The 15081-nt window shown below is 40.5% G+C and overlaps 1 protein-coding gene across 1 annotated transcript; it reads left to right on the plus strand.

Annotated features, from left to right (window-relative positions):
- Nucleotides 1-7741: 7741 nt before the first annotated feature.
- agt (angiotensinogen) lies at nucleotides 7742-13171 on the plus strand. Its single transcript, XM_012864032.3, has 7 exons — nucleotides 7742-7854; nucleotides 9012-9451; nucleotides 9565-9931; nucleotides 10021-10145; nucleotides 10248-10396; nucleotides 12365-12521; nucleotides 12596-13171. The coding sequence occupies exons 1-7, from the start codon at nucleotides 7758-7760 to the stop codon at nucleotides 12770-12772; spliced, it is 1512 nt and encodes a 503-aa protein (XP_012719486.3). The 5' UTR covers nucleotides 7742-7757; the 3' UTR covers nucleotides 12773-13171.
- The last annotated feature ends 1910 nt before the right edge of the window (nucleotides 13172-15081 follow it).

The following is a 15081-nucleotide window of genomic DNA, read 5'->3' on the forward strand; positions in this document are numbered from 1 at the left end:
CTTCTTACAACCCGTCTAGGGTTCCTGCACAGCCACAAACTGCACATACGCCTCTACAATTTCCATTCCAACATCTGATAATGGATTTCATTAAGCTGACACCTGTTGAATGAAAGAAATATTGTCTAGTGGTCGTGGACATGTTTTCCATGTATGTTGAAGCTTTTCCAATGAAACACGCAGACACCAGAGCCGTCGCTAAAGCCTTATTAATGGAGATCTTTTCCACGCTGGGGGGTGGGGTCCAGGAGTTAATTTCCAGTGATAATGGGACACATTTAGTAAACAAATCTCTGCAGGAAATCAGCAAACTTCTGAGTTTCTAATAATAATAATAACTGAACTTTATTGATCTCACAATGGCGAAATTCACTTCTGCATCTTAACCCATCCCCTTGGGGAGCAGTGGGCTGCCGCTGTGTGCTGCTTGGGGAACAATCTGGGGTTAAGGGTCTTGCTCAGGGACCAAGAGTGCAGGCACTGGGGATGAAACTTGCATCCTTCTCTGGGTGCAAGCTCACTGCTCTAACTATTAGGCCACCACTCCTCCTTAATTAAAAACATATTCTGTTTATCATCCGAATCAGGAGTAGCTGTAGAAAAGGAAAAGTTCCCCATAAAAAGCAAACTGGCTAAATGTTGTGAAGAAACATATTTATCTTGGCCAAAAGCTCTCCCCCTGGTTATCTTGTACATGCAGATGAGAAATAGATCCAGAGCTAATCTAAGTCCTTTGAAATTCTTTATGCGAGCACAGGGGAGGAGGACCCAATACTAATTTATCTTTTTTTTCATTATTTTACATTAATAACTGTTAAAAATGTTAGAATATTGTAAGGTTCTCTTTCCCATCAGGCCGTGAGAGCTGCATTAACCCCTGGTGCAGGATAAAATCCTGCACCGGTTCCAGCCAGGACAGTGGGTGCTGATCCGAGACACCAGAAGGAGCCACCGGAGAGACAAGCGTTGGACTGGTCCGTTCCAGATCCTGCTGGTGACCCACACTGCTGTAAAGGTCCAAGGAAGGAACACCTGGATCCATGCCACACAGTGCAAAGCGTTCAAAGGAACACCACCTGAGCAGCGTCCGGATCCGAACCCTCTGCCTACAGAGGGTTCCAACGACCGCCCACCTGTGCCAGGCCGGTAACAGGGCAGCGTGACGCAAGAGTCAGCGGGACTCTTTTATTTAGTTTTTCGTTTCTGTTTAAAAAAAAAAAAAGTACTGAGTACCAGAAGAAAGGACAATCAACTCCGCAGCCAAGATCAACATGCAGCGGTATGGAAGACTAAAGTTTTTAAAACTAGTGACTAGCATCACACTCATTTTTATCACTCCTGTGCTCACTGGAGAAAAGGTACAGCACAAACAATTTGTGACTAAACTGAGTAATCACACCAATCACACCCATCGGCTGACTTGAAGAGAGCCCCATCACTTCAGTGACTTTCATGATCATGCTCATAATATCTAGTGACAACTAATGCATCAGACTGTACGGAAAACAAGAAATGACAGGTATGTTTGTTCTTTGATTCTACATGCTTTTGATAACCAACCATTGTTGTTACCTGTTTCTGTTGAAACGGCCTATATTCTAGACCATTTTACACCATAAGACCGAAAGGATACGTAAGTTTTCTGATGTGACTAATTTAACTTGTGCCGTAACAGGAACTCTTTACAGGTTTCAAGGTAGTAGGAATCCCATAAGAGATCCAGACATCTGTTTAGTGCAGTAAGAATCTGCACCTGATTTTCAGGGAATGACAGTAGATTGTAACGTAATCATACCTGCTTCATGTGCAATGACCCATAGAAATCACTCCTCCAAGTCATGTGTGGTTAGATCTGACCCTTATACAATTCCATGATCTTCATTTCCGGCACGCTATGTTTTAACCCTTAATCTTACAGCTTTGCCAGATGGAAGTAAACTGCATGGTACAGGTAACTTACATTTTTCCCAGCAGAGATGAATTTTCATGTCTTAAGAACATGGTTTGGATGTGTGGAATTAGATCATATTTGCATCTGCCTGCTGATTGGTCTGGAGTGTACTTTTTAGCTAATTTACTACCTGCCATTACTACATATGATTCAATTTACCCGTTATTGGAACAGAAGGCAAGGCTTAAACAGCAAAAGGGATCTTTGGTACTTTATTTCCTCATTATGGTGTTACTAATGCAGCACATAGAACCAATGACTTGTTTGTTGAGTTAGAAAATCTCACTGCTTTAACTGAAAAAGGTTTCTCCTCTCTGACAAAGGAACAACAGGCTATCAGAACAATGACCTTGCAAAACAGACTGGCTCTAGATTACCTACTGGCTAAGAAAGGTGGTGTTTGTCACATAATTGGGGAACAATGCTGCACTTTTATTCCTGATGTGTCTAACAACATGACCAATATCCATGATAAATTACAACAGTTGCTGACAATCCAGCAGGAAGAAAATACTGGTTCATCCTGGGATCCTGTGTCTTGGCTCGTTTCTGGCGGTTGGACCTCCTGGTTAATAAAGATTGGAGGAATTCTATTTTCTTTTTGATTTTTCTTTCATGTTGTATTATTCCAATGGTTAAGAGAATGGTAATGAAAATGACTTATGCCACTATGCTGAAGATCAATAATGATGCAGACGTGCTTTCTGTTTATACTGACCATAATTTGGACAAGTATGATGTTTCTGAATTAAAAGATGATGACAGTACTGATGAAGATGGATTTTACATTACCTAGAATGCTCTAATGATGTAATAACTCTAACCCAGATGGGGAGTTGATACTGTTGTTCAGAATTCTAGTTTTTTAAAATTCAGTAAGATGTATGTTTTAACATTTTCTTTCTAATTATTTTTTTTATTATTTTATTTTCTTTATCTTTCACTTTGCTTATTTTATTTTTTATACAATTTCCTATTTTTTTTTTTTTTTACTTACTATTACAGGCTCACAGTGTTTGAAAATTTTCTTTATTATTTGATGATTTCAGCATCAGAAGAGAGGATTGTTGTGAAAATTTTTATTGATACATGTAACGCTGATCATATCTTCTCTGGGTGCCCCTGCATATATCCTGTGTGAAAGAAACTCTCATGCTCACAGATTCACTATTGTGTTTCCACATCCAAGGACACAGAGGGGAGTTGAGTTAGATAGGAACTGGATCGTTAACCTGACAGAAGCCAGATGTATGTCGCTCCGCCTAGCTCCACTCACATACATCTGGGACACCGCCATAGGGATTGCCTTTATTGAAGGCTGGGCCTTATCAAAAATTCTTGCATATGATTGGATAAGCCACTTGTCTGTCATCTTTATCGACGTGCTATTTCAACCACTCACACCGAAGCTAACCCGTGACGCTGATGAGAGCAACGCAGGAAAAAAAAAAATTTTTTTTTTTTTTATGTGTTTGCGGCTCTAGTGGCACGCGTTTTATTGACAGTGAGCTGACAGGAAGAGGGGGGGAAGACAGGCAGCAAAGTGCCGCGAGTTGGAGTCGATCCCGGGCCGACCACGTTAGCTAACCGCTAACCGCTCCGGGGCGCGTCTGCAGCGGACATGCAGACGCGGACGCGCCCCTGAAAACAAAACTTGCCAAATGCGGACGGGAGAAGGGCGAAAACATGGTTTCCACCAACAAAAGCCTTCAGAGGCGTTCTCTGATGTTCTTTTAATGAAACAATATTAGGTAAATTGGACAACACGGAGGAAATAGCAGCATCAATGTTAGCGCTTGCTTCCTCGACGAGTCGCCATTGCTATCAAAACAGTCTCACGTCATGGTCGCGTCTCCACTACGTCACATCTATGAAATTCCAGCCCTGCGTCCTGATTGGCCAGACCATAAAATTGGTTGGAGAAATCACTTTCAATGGGCGATGTCCCAGATGTATGTGAGTGAAGCTAGGTGGAGCGACATGCGTCTGGCTTCTGTCAGGTTACTGGATCGTACCAGTGGCTGCACTCCTCTGACGATAACGCCCACTTTCTTTGTTAACCCAGAATGTATAAAAGTTAGTGTGTTCTTTTTTCTCATTGCTCTGTTTCCTGACTGCGTTGGGGGACAGAGACATTCAAACGCTCATGCCTTTGAATTAAATAACTTAAAGACAAACGATGCATCATTTGTTTTCATGAGTGGTGTGCTCACTTAATTGATAATTATTAATATCCATAATAACACACTTCACCCACATTGCCTGCTGGTGGTGGTCAGAGGACCTGGTGGCGCCGGTGTATGGCATCCTTGCCTCTGTCAGTCTGCCCCAGGGCAGCTGTAGCTGCTAACATAGCTCACCACTGTCAGGGTGTGAATGGGTGACTAAACTGTAGTGTGAAGTGCTTTGGAGGTTGTCAAGACTAGTTAAAGCGCTGTACAACCCATTTTATTAAAGAAAAAACATCAAAACCAGTCAAGCCCTGTAAAATTCCTTTTCACCTGAACCTAACACCCGATTGTTCCACCTTTCGTGGTGACAGCTGCGTTTTTTTTTTTACATTGCTTCCTTCAGCCACAGAAGAGTGTTGCCAAGCATGACCGTTCTGTTTCAGGCCATGACACAGCATCTCAATTGTATTCAAGTCTGGACTTTGACTAGGCCATTCCTAAGCCTTCATTTTTTTATTATTTTTTTTTGGTTTTATTTTTTATGAAGCCATTCAGAATTAGACTTGCTGGTTTGTCTTGGATCCTTTTTCTGCTGGATATAACCAGTGTGTTTGAATTTAATATCACAAACTCATGGCCACACATACTGTTTCAGGGTTTTTCTGGTGGAGGGGAGGATTCACGCACTTCCATCAACAACAGCAAGCCGTCCAGATCCTCGATGAGCAAAGCAGCCCCAGACCATCACACTATCACCACCATGTTTGACTTTCAATGTGGCGTTCTTTTCCTGCAAAGCTCTGTTAGTTTTATAACAGATATAACAAAATGCACACCTTCCAAAAATGTCCATATTTTTCTTGTCAGGCTACGGATCTTCAGGGCTTAACCTAAAAGTCTTGGCAATCACCAAAATGTTTTGAGCAAAAGTGAGAGGGGCCTTTTGTGTTCTTTTTGTTCAGTTTTTGCCTCGCAGCTCACCTGTAAGTCCAGCTGTTGTCTGGTTTATTTCTTATTGTTGAATCATGCAAACTAAACTTAACTGATGCAAGTGAGGCCTGCTGGGATTTAGATGTTCTGGGATTTTTGTGACCTTCTGGATGAGTGGTCAACCACTCACTGTGGTTCACTGGAACCACAAAACTTTAGAAATAGTTTGCCGACCTTTTCTCATACAAAGAAATATATTCATTGACAAACTCTGTTTTTTTATATCTTCTATTGAGGTTCTCTAAATTAGGTCAAGATGTGTTGTTTTTTTCAGATCTTTTCCTACTCCATCCTGTCAGAAAGTTTCTGATCCTATTTTAGTGAGTCTTGATGATACCACTGGTATCATCAAGACCTGCTCTGGTAGGTCAGGCCACGTTGTGGTTAGAGCTACCAGAAAATGGGTTTTTATTCGGGTAATCTTTTGTTTGTCAATCTTAAATGTTTAGGTTTGCAGTTAAGCATTGGACACGTGAATAATGAAAGAATGAATGAATTGATTAATACTTAACTGGCATTCTAAATATGACTTATCTTGAAATTAAATTGCACGTCTATTAATGAATGTGGGAGCAAAAAAACATAATGAAGGCAAAAAAATTTAACATAGAGGTAAAAAAATCGTCCATTCTCAATATGTGAGTAGAAAAATATTAGACGCCTACATAAAATACCTCACTATACATGGAGTTGGCATATTGTTTTAAAGTCAAATCAGGACCTTGCAGATGGAACAAAGCATCTCTTCTGGCAAAATTTATCAATGCAATTTAAAAGTTGCCAAGATTTATGAAAATAAATTCATTTTTCCATGTTTCTGACAGTTTTAACATTTTATTTCTTGAGAAATAACATTGCTTCTATTACTAAATTAGCATTCAAATTGTCACTATCCATTTTAAAAATAAACATTTATTTTAAATGTTTCAATTCAATTCAATTCAATTTTATTTATATAGCGCCAAATCATGAAACATGTCATCTCAAGGCACTTTACAAAGTGCCTTGATTAAAATATAATCACCATGATTGTTCTATAGCAATTCAATATGAATAATTAGATATAATTCTGTCAATGTCTTTTAGACTTAGAATAATCTTGTCTACAGTGATTTAAACAAAGCTACTTAAGGAAATTAGGTTATTTTACTATTAATCTGTTAAAAATGACCCAAGCACTCCTAAATAAGAGAAACTTAAAATCATAATGTAGAAAGACTAGAAAACATCCCCCATAATGCTCGATTCGTTAATAAAACTTCATCAACTTGCTATCAGTTTCGCATGAAATGAAAAGTCAAACAATGCTTTATTTTCTTTTCTTTATGGATTTCTTTCTATGATAGTTGTACTCATAGCAGTGAGAATGTTTGCAGGAGATTAAAGAAGGACTGGAGAACATCAGACAGGAGGATGTTTCTCCTCTTTATGAGGAAATAAAACCCTGCCTTGTTGAATCAGGTGCACCTTTTCCACCCTGACATCAGGAATGTGTCCTCTAATTGTACATTCTATCTTAATGTTGCAAATTACAAGCGGAACATATGGATATTATTGCCTTTGCTCCCAGGTAAGTTGTTTGCAGCTGACACAACTGGAAGAGCAAAAAGCAGAAGTCATTCAGATGTTTGCGGCCGTGCAATGACGCCGGAAGCTGGAGGAGAGTGAGACACGCCGGCCTACGTCTAAGCTTGACATACTTCTATAAATTATGTATACTTTTTAATCCTCTTATTACCTTCCCTTCGGCATAGACAGGATTTTGCGTGTGTTTTTGTGTTGATTTTTTTAAAGGTTTCATTCACAGGCAGAAACACACACTCACTCATTACTTATTGTTGTTTTGACTGCTGTACAGTCAGGAAAATCAAAATGATTTTAGGTGGCCTTTAAGGTTATGTTGAAAAAAGAATCTGTTGAGCTTGCCAATGCAAAACCTTTTTTTTTTTTTGTTCGACAAAAGGTCTTTAAGTTTTTGTTAAGGCTTTAAATAAGGAAAATTGAAAGGAAATTTTCAAACTATAGACTTGAAGGGAGAAAAAAAAGTAAAACCTTATTTTTCATTGAAAATCTAGATAACAATAAACAAAATTATCTACTTTTACAATCAGCTGCAACAAAATATTTCTGAGAAGCTGTTATTCCTAAATCTGCTCATGTCTACCCAGATCCTCTTGCTTAACTTATAATGTCAATCCAAAACAATGAATGTCTTTAAAAGCATCAATAAGAGCGACACCAGCCATGGAAAAAAACATCCTTAATTCATCAGAATTAAGGTCAAAAGGCGAATCAGCTTTTGTTTACATTTTTGTCATTGTTTGCACTTGAGGGTCAACACTTTGACGTTGATATGACTTGTTGACTTGTTGTTTGCCTGACCTCCCCCGCTGATGACAATTACTACATCCTGCCTACTGGAAATAAACATTTCCACTACAAAGTAATATTTCCACAGACTGTATTACAAAACAATAAAAGACAAACAGGTCCAGAGGTTCACGCTCCTCCTGGTAAACTTTTTTCCCGTAAAAATTAGCCCCTCTCTGTCAGACCGCCCTCTAAATCTATATTAGTTGTTCATCTGTACAAGGCGAACTGTGACTCATGACAGTAAAGCCCCTGACTCAGTGAATCTTTGGTTAATGTGTAACGCTGCTGCTGACCAGCTGGACTTAAGTAAAGGATCAGAGGACAGAGGACCTCATTCTGAACCTCACTCAGCCACTGTCGACACGCAAGGTAAGAGCCAGCTTTGTCTTTCTCTCAGATGAGTAGTAGGTAGCTTTGGGTCCTGTGAATAGCTGCATTAGAAACTGGAAAATGACAGAAAATCTTTATGAACTTCAAGTTTGTAACTGAGTTTTGTTTGATGGTCAAGTACGAAATAAACCCCAAGCGCCACAGGGTAGACATTTCCTTAAGTTCTTAATTTTGGTGGAAATCATTGCAGCTCAGATCTGTTCCCAAATACAGGCACCAGCTTTATTGATCAGGAGCCAAGGCCATGTTCTGTGTTGCCTGTCCAAACAGATAAAAACACATGTTTGCTTAAATCCCACAAGAGTCCATCAGTCCACACGTAAATCATAAGATTTACCACAAGATAAATCCTGTTTTCTTGAAACTTTTCATCATTCAAATGGCCTTAAGGATCCCAGAGAATCTGCTTCTGCTCGGTTTGAACATTTACTGATATTAATATACATTATATATGTTATATTGGTATTAAAACTTAACCTGGATGTCAAATAAATGCTAGGCCTTTCAATATGCCATTGAATTGTTCTTTTTGTGTGGAATGGCTACACAAAAAAAAACAACTTGAATAAATTTCCAAAATTGGACACACACATCTGAGTTTATTGTGGATTTTTTCCTAATCTACACACAAGTATAATCTACATACATCCTGGAACCTCTGTGTCTCAATTACCCATTTCTAAATGATTTGTGATGTGTATTTTAGCGTCTTGTCCCTGAACAGCCAATTGTATTCAACTTTCAAAACTATACTCTGACCCTCGGAACTTGAAATTTAGAGCTACCCACATGGACAAAGCCAGTGTCCCCTGGAGAAAGGTTTAACGGTCAGAGGTTGAAACTGAGACAAACTGGACCTTCAAACAGGGCAATGACCCCCGAAAGCAGGTCAAAACCTTGCAGCGTTGCAGAGGTGGGGGCCGGGGTGGGTGGCTGTCTGAATCGTACCTCTGCCTGTCATCCATCAGTCGGCCTTGCCAGCCTAACCAAAACCAGATGAAGCCAGATTTGTGAGGAAAGCCGTTTGAAGTTATCTCTGAATGTTACAGCATCAGACAAATAGTGGTTCATGAAATAAAACACTAAGTATTTTTTTTTACATAGAGTGAATAAAGTTTATTTGTGTTCACCAACAGAGAGTGAATCATCAAAAGGTAACATGCAGAATCTACGCTCGCATCTTCTAGTAGCCTTGGTGTGTTGCTGGATCTCTGGAGGCCATGCCAACCGTGTCTACATTCACCCCTTCCATCTTTTCGCTGTGGAGAACGTCAGCTGTGAGACTCTGCAGAGCTCAGCTGTGAAGCCCCTTGAAACCGTCCCCGTAGGGTCTCTTGACATCGGGGTTTTGACCCCGGACAGCAGGGACCAGTCAACTCTGGACGCCCAGAAGCAGAACATGTCAGAGAGGACAGCGGTCCTGGCTGGACTGCTGAACCCTCTCGGCCTGCGGTTGTACCACGCTCTCAGCAGCAAAGAGAACAGCACCAACACCCTCCTCTCTCCAGTCAACATGTTTGGGTCGCTCGTTGGCTTTTACTTGGGAGCTTCTAAGAAGACGGCACGCTCCTACCAGGTACATGCCTCTGATGCGGTCTTCACCAGCTTGGAGGCTTTTCTGTTATTTATTTTTTTCGGAAACTTGTCGTCCCAGATGTTCCAAATGTCAATCCTTTGCGTTCGTTCTAGGAATTGCTTGGCCTCAGCAGTGGTCACGACAGAGAGGACTGTGTATCTTTAGTAGATGGACACAAGGTCCTCAGTACACTGCAAGGCATCAACTCTCTGGTGGACGAAGGGCCTAGAGACGAAATCGCCACCCAGGTCTGGGCCTTCGCCCGCAGCGGCGCTCAGCTATCCAGGGACTTTGTCCAAGGAACGCAAGACTTCTCAGACTCGTCGTTTGTCCGAGGTGTGAACTTCTCGACGCCCGAGGAGGCAGAGACGCTGGTGAACAACTTTGTGGAGAAGACCTCTGACGGGAAGGTCAAGAGCGTCTTCAAAGGCTTGGACCCAACCAACAACCTTCTCTTCGTCTCGTCCTTCAGCTTCAAAGGTCTTTACTCTGGATTTCAAATGTAATGATAACACTATTAAGAACTGCTAAACAGAACTTGAGCATGCTCTCTGCTCGTGTTCGTTTAGGCAACTGGGTGACAGCTTTCCAACCAGACAAGACCTCCATGGAAGAGTTTCATGTGGATGAAACAACAAAAGTCATGACTTCAATGATGACACGCACGTATCGCTACCACTACCTGGACGATAAGGTAAACTTTCTTCTGAGTTTTTTCTTTCTTTCTTTCATGCCCCCAATAAGACGTTAGATGAGCAGGGAATTTGAAACCTGTCGTGTGCTTGTTTTATTTCAGGTGAAAAAGTGCACCGTTGTGAAGCTGCCACTCAGTAATCAGTCCCACATGCTGCTGATTCTACCTCACGATGGAGCTACCCTCGGTCAAATTGAGGCCAGGCTGCTCACTAACCTCATGGCAGACTGGCACAAGAACCTTCAGGAAGGGTGAGAGAGGGGTTTTGTCACCCTTTGTTTTCTTCTTCTCTTCTCCTGCTTGATGACGGCGATATCATATGCTGCACATTATTTTGTATTCAGGATCCAGATTTTACGGGTTCCGAGCTGAAAATGCAACAAGAATGGCCCCTGAACTCAAAATTGAAACTTCTATATTAAATATGGCTGCCGTGTAGAAATAAAATCATACAATAACGACATTATTTTAGCATTTTTTTAAAACATAATGATATAATTTGGGATGAATAGGCTTGTCTCGCTCCTCTATTCTGTTATTGCAATTATTTCTGTGACCTTTAAGATCCTGGACACCACCATCTTTATCTCTGAGTGGATCGTGGTTGTTCAGCTGAGTATGAGTTGGGGTGTGTGTCAGTTTGTCCATTAAGTCCAATCAGCTTTAATATATAGACACAGAAAGAGGTGCGGTCCCTTAATGCCTTAAGAATCCCTTGCACATACTGAATATATATTTTTGTCATGCACATCAAGAGTTTGACAGGTGGAATGAGAGTAGCAAAGAGTTATTGTATTTTAACCAGTCCTTTCCATTTCCATCATCAATCATATTCCCATTTATTGTCTTACGCTTATATAAGATTGGTTCATGGGGGCAACAGGCCAAGGAGAGAAAACCAAACATCCCTCTCCCCAGCGGCATCCTCCATCTCAGTCTGGGGTTCTGGGTCTTCCCCGGGGTCTCCTTCCAGTGGGCTGCGCCCGCACAAGGGAATGCCCTTCTGATCAGATGCCCAAAGCACCTCAACTGAATGTTTCAATGAAGCAGCGGCTCTACTTTGAGCTTTCCCCCTCATTCCATCCTACCATCATTCGTGAACAAGACACCAAGATTTTTAAACGCCTCCGCTTGAGGCAGGGACTGACCCCCAACCCGGAGGGGGCAATCCATTGTTTGTTTGGTCGAACAATGATAACGTGATGACTATATATTTGTGATACACTGTGCAGGCCTGCTGACATGCATGTAGAGCATACTGAAAGTTGCAGGTATAAACTCATTATTAGGCATCGCTGACAGTTTGCATCCCATTACACCAGACCAACATGACACCGTACTGTGGAAGCTCAGTCTGTGAAAACATTTTCCTCAGAAGTTAGAGCTCAGAGCTGGGGTTGATTTCACACCCAGGTGTGCGTATTTGCGCTGCAAGCTGGAAAACCAGGTGAATTTGCTATTTGCAATACAATAGAGCAATGTATTTCTTCCTGCGTTATGCATTCAAACACTAAAAGGAACATGTTCACAAACCTGGAGGCTGAAGAGCGTCGAGTGCCACTGCTTTACTCAGACACCCACCGTCAGAAGTGCTGATAAATAGTTTAGAAGCGCACATTTTTGCACGGCAGTCTTATTGCATACGAAACGGAGGTTTGCTCGACAACATCTAACTTTCTCAGGTGGATTTCTGATTTAGACACCTCTCTTGTTGTGTTTGGAATAATACAAATCTAACTTCAGCAAATAGAATAGACCGTAGTTCCAAGTGTGGAAACAAGGGAGATTTTCTAGTTGTTGAGAGTAACTACTATACAGGATTATCATTGTTTTCCTCCCATTTTTTGGATTTAAATAATAAGGAACATCTCCATAAACAGGTTGTTCAGCACCTTGTTTCATGGGTTTAAGACAATTAAACCATCACTAGTGCAAACAAATAGTTTCTACCAGCTATTTCCTGTGTTCTGTACGCTCAGCAGCCATATTGGGTACCAGGCCTGGAACTGCTCATAGCCCTCTGACTTTGCAAGCTATAATTCTGAGTTCTGTGAGCATTTGTTGTATTTACAGCTAGGAAATACAGAAGGTAGCCTCACTGCCATCATACAGTTTTAATGGCCTCGGCGTGTCACTGAAAAGATCTGGACTGTAAAATGAAAAGTGGGACAACTCCCACTTTGGTTTGAGAATTGCTAATTTTCTTTTTTCCTTCTCAGTTTGTTGGAGCTTTCACTGCCCAAGTTCTCCGTGTCTTCAGTGATCGACATCCGTGAGCTGCTGTCCACCATGAACCCTCCACTCGAGCCCACACTGCTGGGCTCCCAGGCTGAGTTCAGCCAGCTCAGCAACATCAAACCTTTCTCCATAGACAAGGTAAACCAGGTGGACGGTCATCTTGGCGTCATATAAAAACCACTCTGTGTAATAACAGCTCTGTCTTTGGTCAGGCCATCAACAGTGTGATGTTTGAGATGTCAGGGGACGGAGCAGAACCTCAGGACAGGACCCCAGAAGCAGGCGTCCCTCTGAAGCTGTCCATCAACAGGCCCTTCTTTTTCGCCGTTATAGAAAACAATTACGAATCCATCCTGCTGCTGGGCAAGGTCACCAACCCTACAGTCTAAAGGAGAGAAACCTTGGATAACAGATGTCCAGACAAAGAAACTGCTGCTGCGTCTGAAAACGATATTTTACCAAACGGTATAGATGAGAGATGGAGCCAAAGCTAAATAAATCTACAGTATTCAACAGTGTTTTGTTTTTTAAAGGTCAGCACACAGACTCACTGGAGATCCCATTTTATTATTTATAGACTGTTTTACTCTTACTTTTTACAGCAACAAGTTTAAAACCTATTAGCCTTTTTTTCCCTAATATTTACTTTGATGATGTAGTCTGCAACACGTTTCAGTATGTATAATAAGGGCAGTTGTCTATTTGAAATGAAAAAAACTACTTGAAATATTGTAATAGAGTTTATTTTTGTTTAATTGTTATTGCCTCAATAAAACATTGCCAAAGAACAACTGGCGTGCAGCTGCTTCTCCATAGCATTTAAAATCAACCAAAATGGACTTGATCAACAGTCCTAAGATACACTAAAGGCTGTTTACAGAGTTATCGTGATTTTGCTTTCTTTTGTCACACAAATATTTCAGATCAAACAAAATTTTTATATCAGACAAAGGTTACCTGAAAAAATACTAAATGCAGCATCCAAATTAGAATTTAATGAAAAGAAAATCTAAACCTAATAACCGGTACTGCCACCGATGCAGTCAACAATAATCAAGACGCTTTATTGTCATTGTGTGTTACTGTAAATACATTTTTGGTGAGGCAGACACCGGCTCAGAATAAGAGACGAGGCAAGATCTGTCCACTCATTTATTTTTTTAAGTTTGATTGCACAGGCCAACTTGCATGCATATACTATTAAGCAGCTGATTTTGAGTCGAAGTCAGAGAGCAGACTGTGATGCTGTGCAGTAAATGTAGTTGCAGGATTGTGCTTGGATGTCCTAACAGATCGTCCCTGAGAAATTGAAGTGTGTGAATACAATATATGCAGGTGAGAGACAGTCTAAAGGATTTTCATCAGATCAGAACCCTGGTTGACCAGTAGGGTAACAGGTAACAGATTATGAACTGGGTTGATGGTTTTGTTGATTTTCAACAGGAGGCGACAGTCCTTACAGCTTTGGAAAAGAAGCTGGTTTTAAGTCTGTTAGTTTTGATTTAACGTTTCTGAATCGTTTCCCTGGTGGAAGAGAGACTAAAAGTTGGGTGAGATCTGTGGCGATGTGGCTGGCCCCATTCTGGACTATGCAGCAGATGCTGAATCTAGATCCTGTAGACAGCATCCTACAATCTCCTGTGCTAACCTCACCACCTGTGCTTAAGCCTTCCTGTGTAGTTCCCATACAACGCCGTCACACTGAGACACAAAACACTTTCTATTGTAGCGAAAAGAGCAGCCATCAGGCAGTTTATTTGATCTTACACATCTCATTGGAAGAGTTTGGACCCATTCTTCTTACAAATAGTTTCATCTACATTGGAGTATTTTTGTGCAAAAATGGCTAGTTTGAAAACACATTTTTTTTTAGCTATTCAAGAGGACTTGATGATGTACTTTGGATTATTGTTCAGCTGCAAAACCCAAGTGACATTCACCTTAAAATTTAGGTTACTTTAAAACCCATCCCAGAAGAACAGATGGCAATATTGGGTTTCTTTACAGCTCTGCATGATATGTTGCCTGTGGCCTACTTCATGTCGCCAAACAGGTTCCATTTAACAGATTTTATGATTTGTCAGATCCAGCAGTATTCAGTCTTCGGTGTGGTTCATGAAACTGAAACAAGCTTTCAAAAAAGATGTAAATTGCAATCTATTCTTTGTTTCATAAGGGTGATAGTTACTTTCCCCAGATTTAATTCTGGTACCTTTTTTTCTCTAAACAATTAAGCAATTTGAAAACTGCATTTTGTTTTTGCTATAGTTTTCTTTGATATTAAAATTTGTTTGAGCATCTTAAACATACTAAATGTAAATGTAACAAAAAAAATAAAAGCAAAGCCAAAAACAAATCTGTAGGAGGAGCAAATACTTTTTCACAGCTCTGGAAAAACTTCTAAACACAAAAAGAAAGAAATGTGCTCTGGTTAAACAATCTGTGTTGATAATGATAAGCCGAAAAGGGCTTATCATTTTGCAGTAATCTGAGCCAAGATGAAGTTAAATGTAAACAACAAAAGGTTCAAAGGATAATTGAAATTTTTTAAAAACCATCATTCTATCATTCCCCAAACAATCTCTAATTTCTAATTTCTAATAGGTAATCATCTTTGTAAACATACATTCACAGCTAAATAAGTTAATTCCTCATTTAAGTGAAGACTGTATCAATCATCTTGTTAGAAGTGGAAATC

Source organism: Fundulus heteroclitus, chromosome 22 (genome assembly GCF_011125445.2).
Source record: "Fundulus heteroclitus isolate FHET01 chromosome 22, MU-UCD_Fhet_4.1, whole genome shotgun sequence".
Taxonomy (NCBI): domain Eukaryota; kingdom Metazoa; phylum Chordata; class Actinopteri; order Cyprinodontiformes; family Fundulidae; genus Fundulus; species Fundulus heteroclitus.

What these genes read in the sequence shown, in the direction of transcription:
- agt (XM_012864032.3), top strand. Translation starts at nt 7,758, where the DNA reads ATGTGTAACGCTGCTGCTGACCAGCTGGACTTAAGTAAAGGATCAGAG. An exon ending in AGACGGCACGCTCCTACCAG is followed by an intron (nt 9,452 to 9,564) that starts GTACATGCCTCT and finishes CGTTCGTTCTAG; the next exon opens with GAATTGCTTGGCCTCAGCAG. An exon ending in ACCACTACCTGGACGATAAG is followed by an intron (nt 10,146 to 10,247) that starts GTAAACTTTCTT and finishes GTTTTATTTCAG; the next exon opens with GTGAAAAAGTGCACCGTTGT.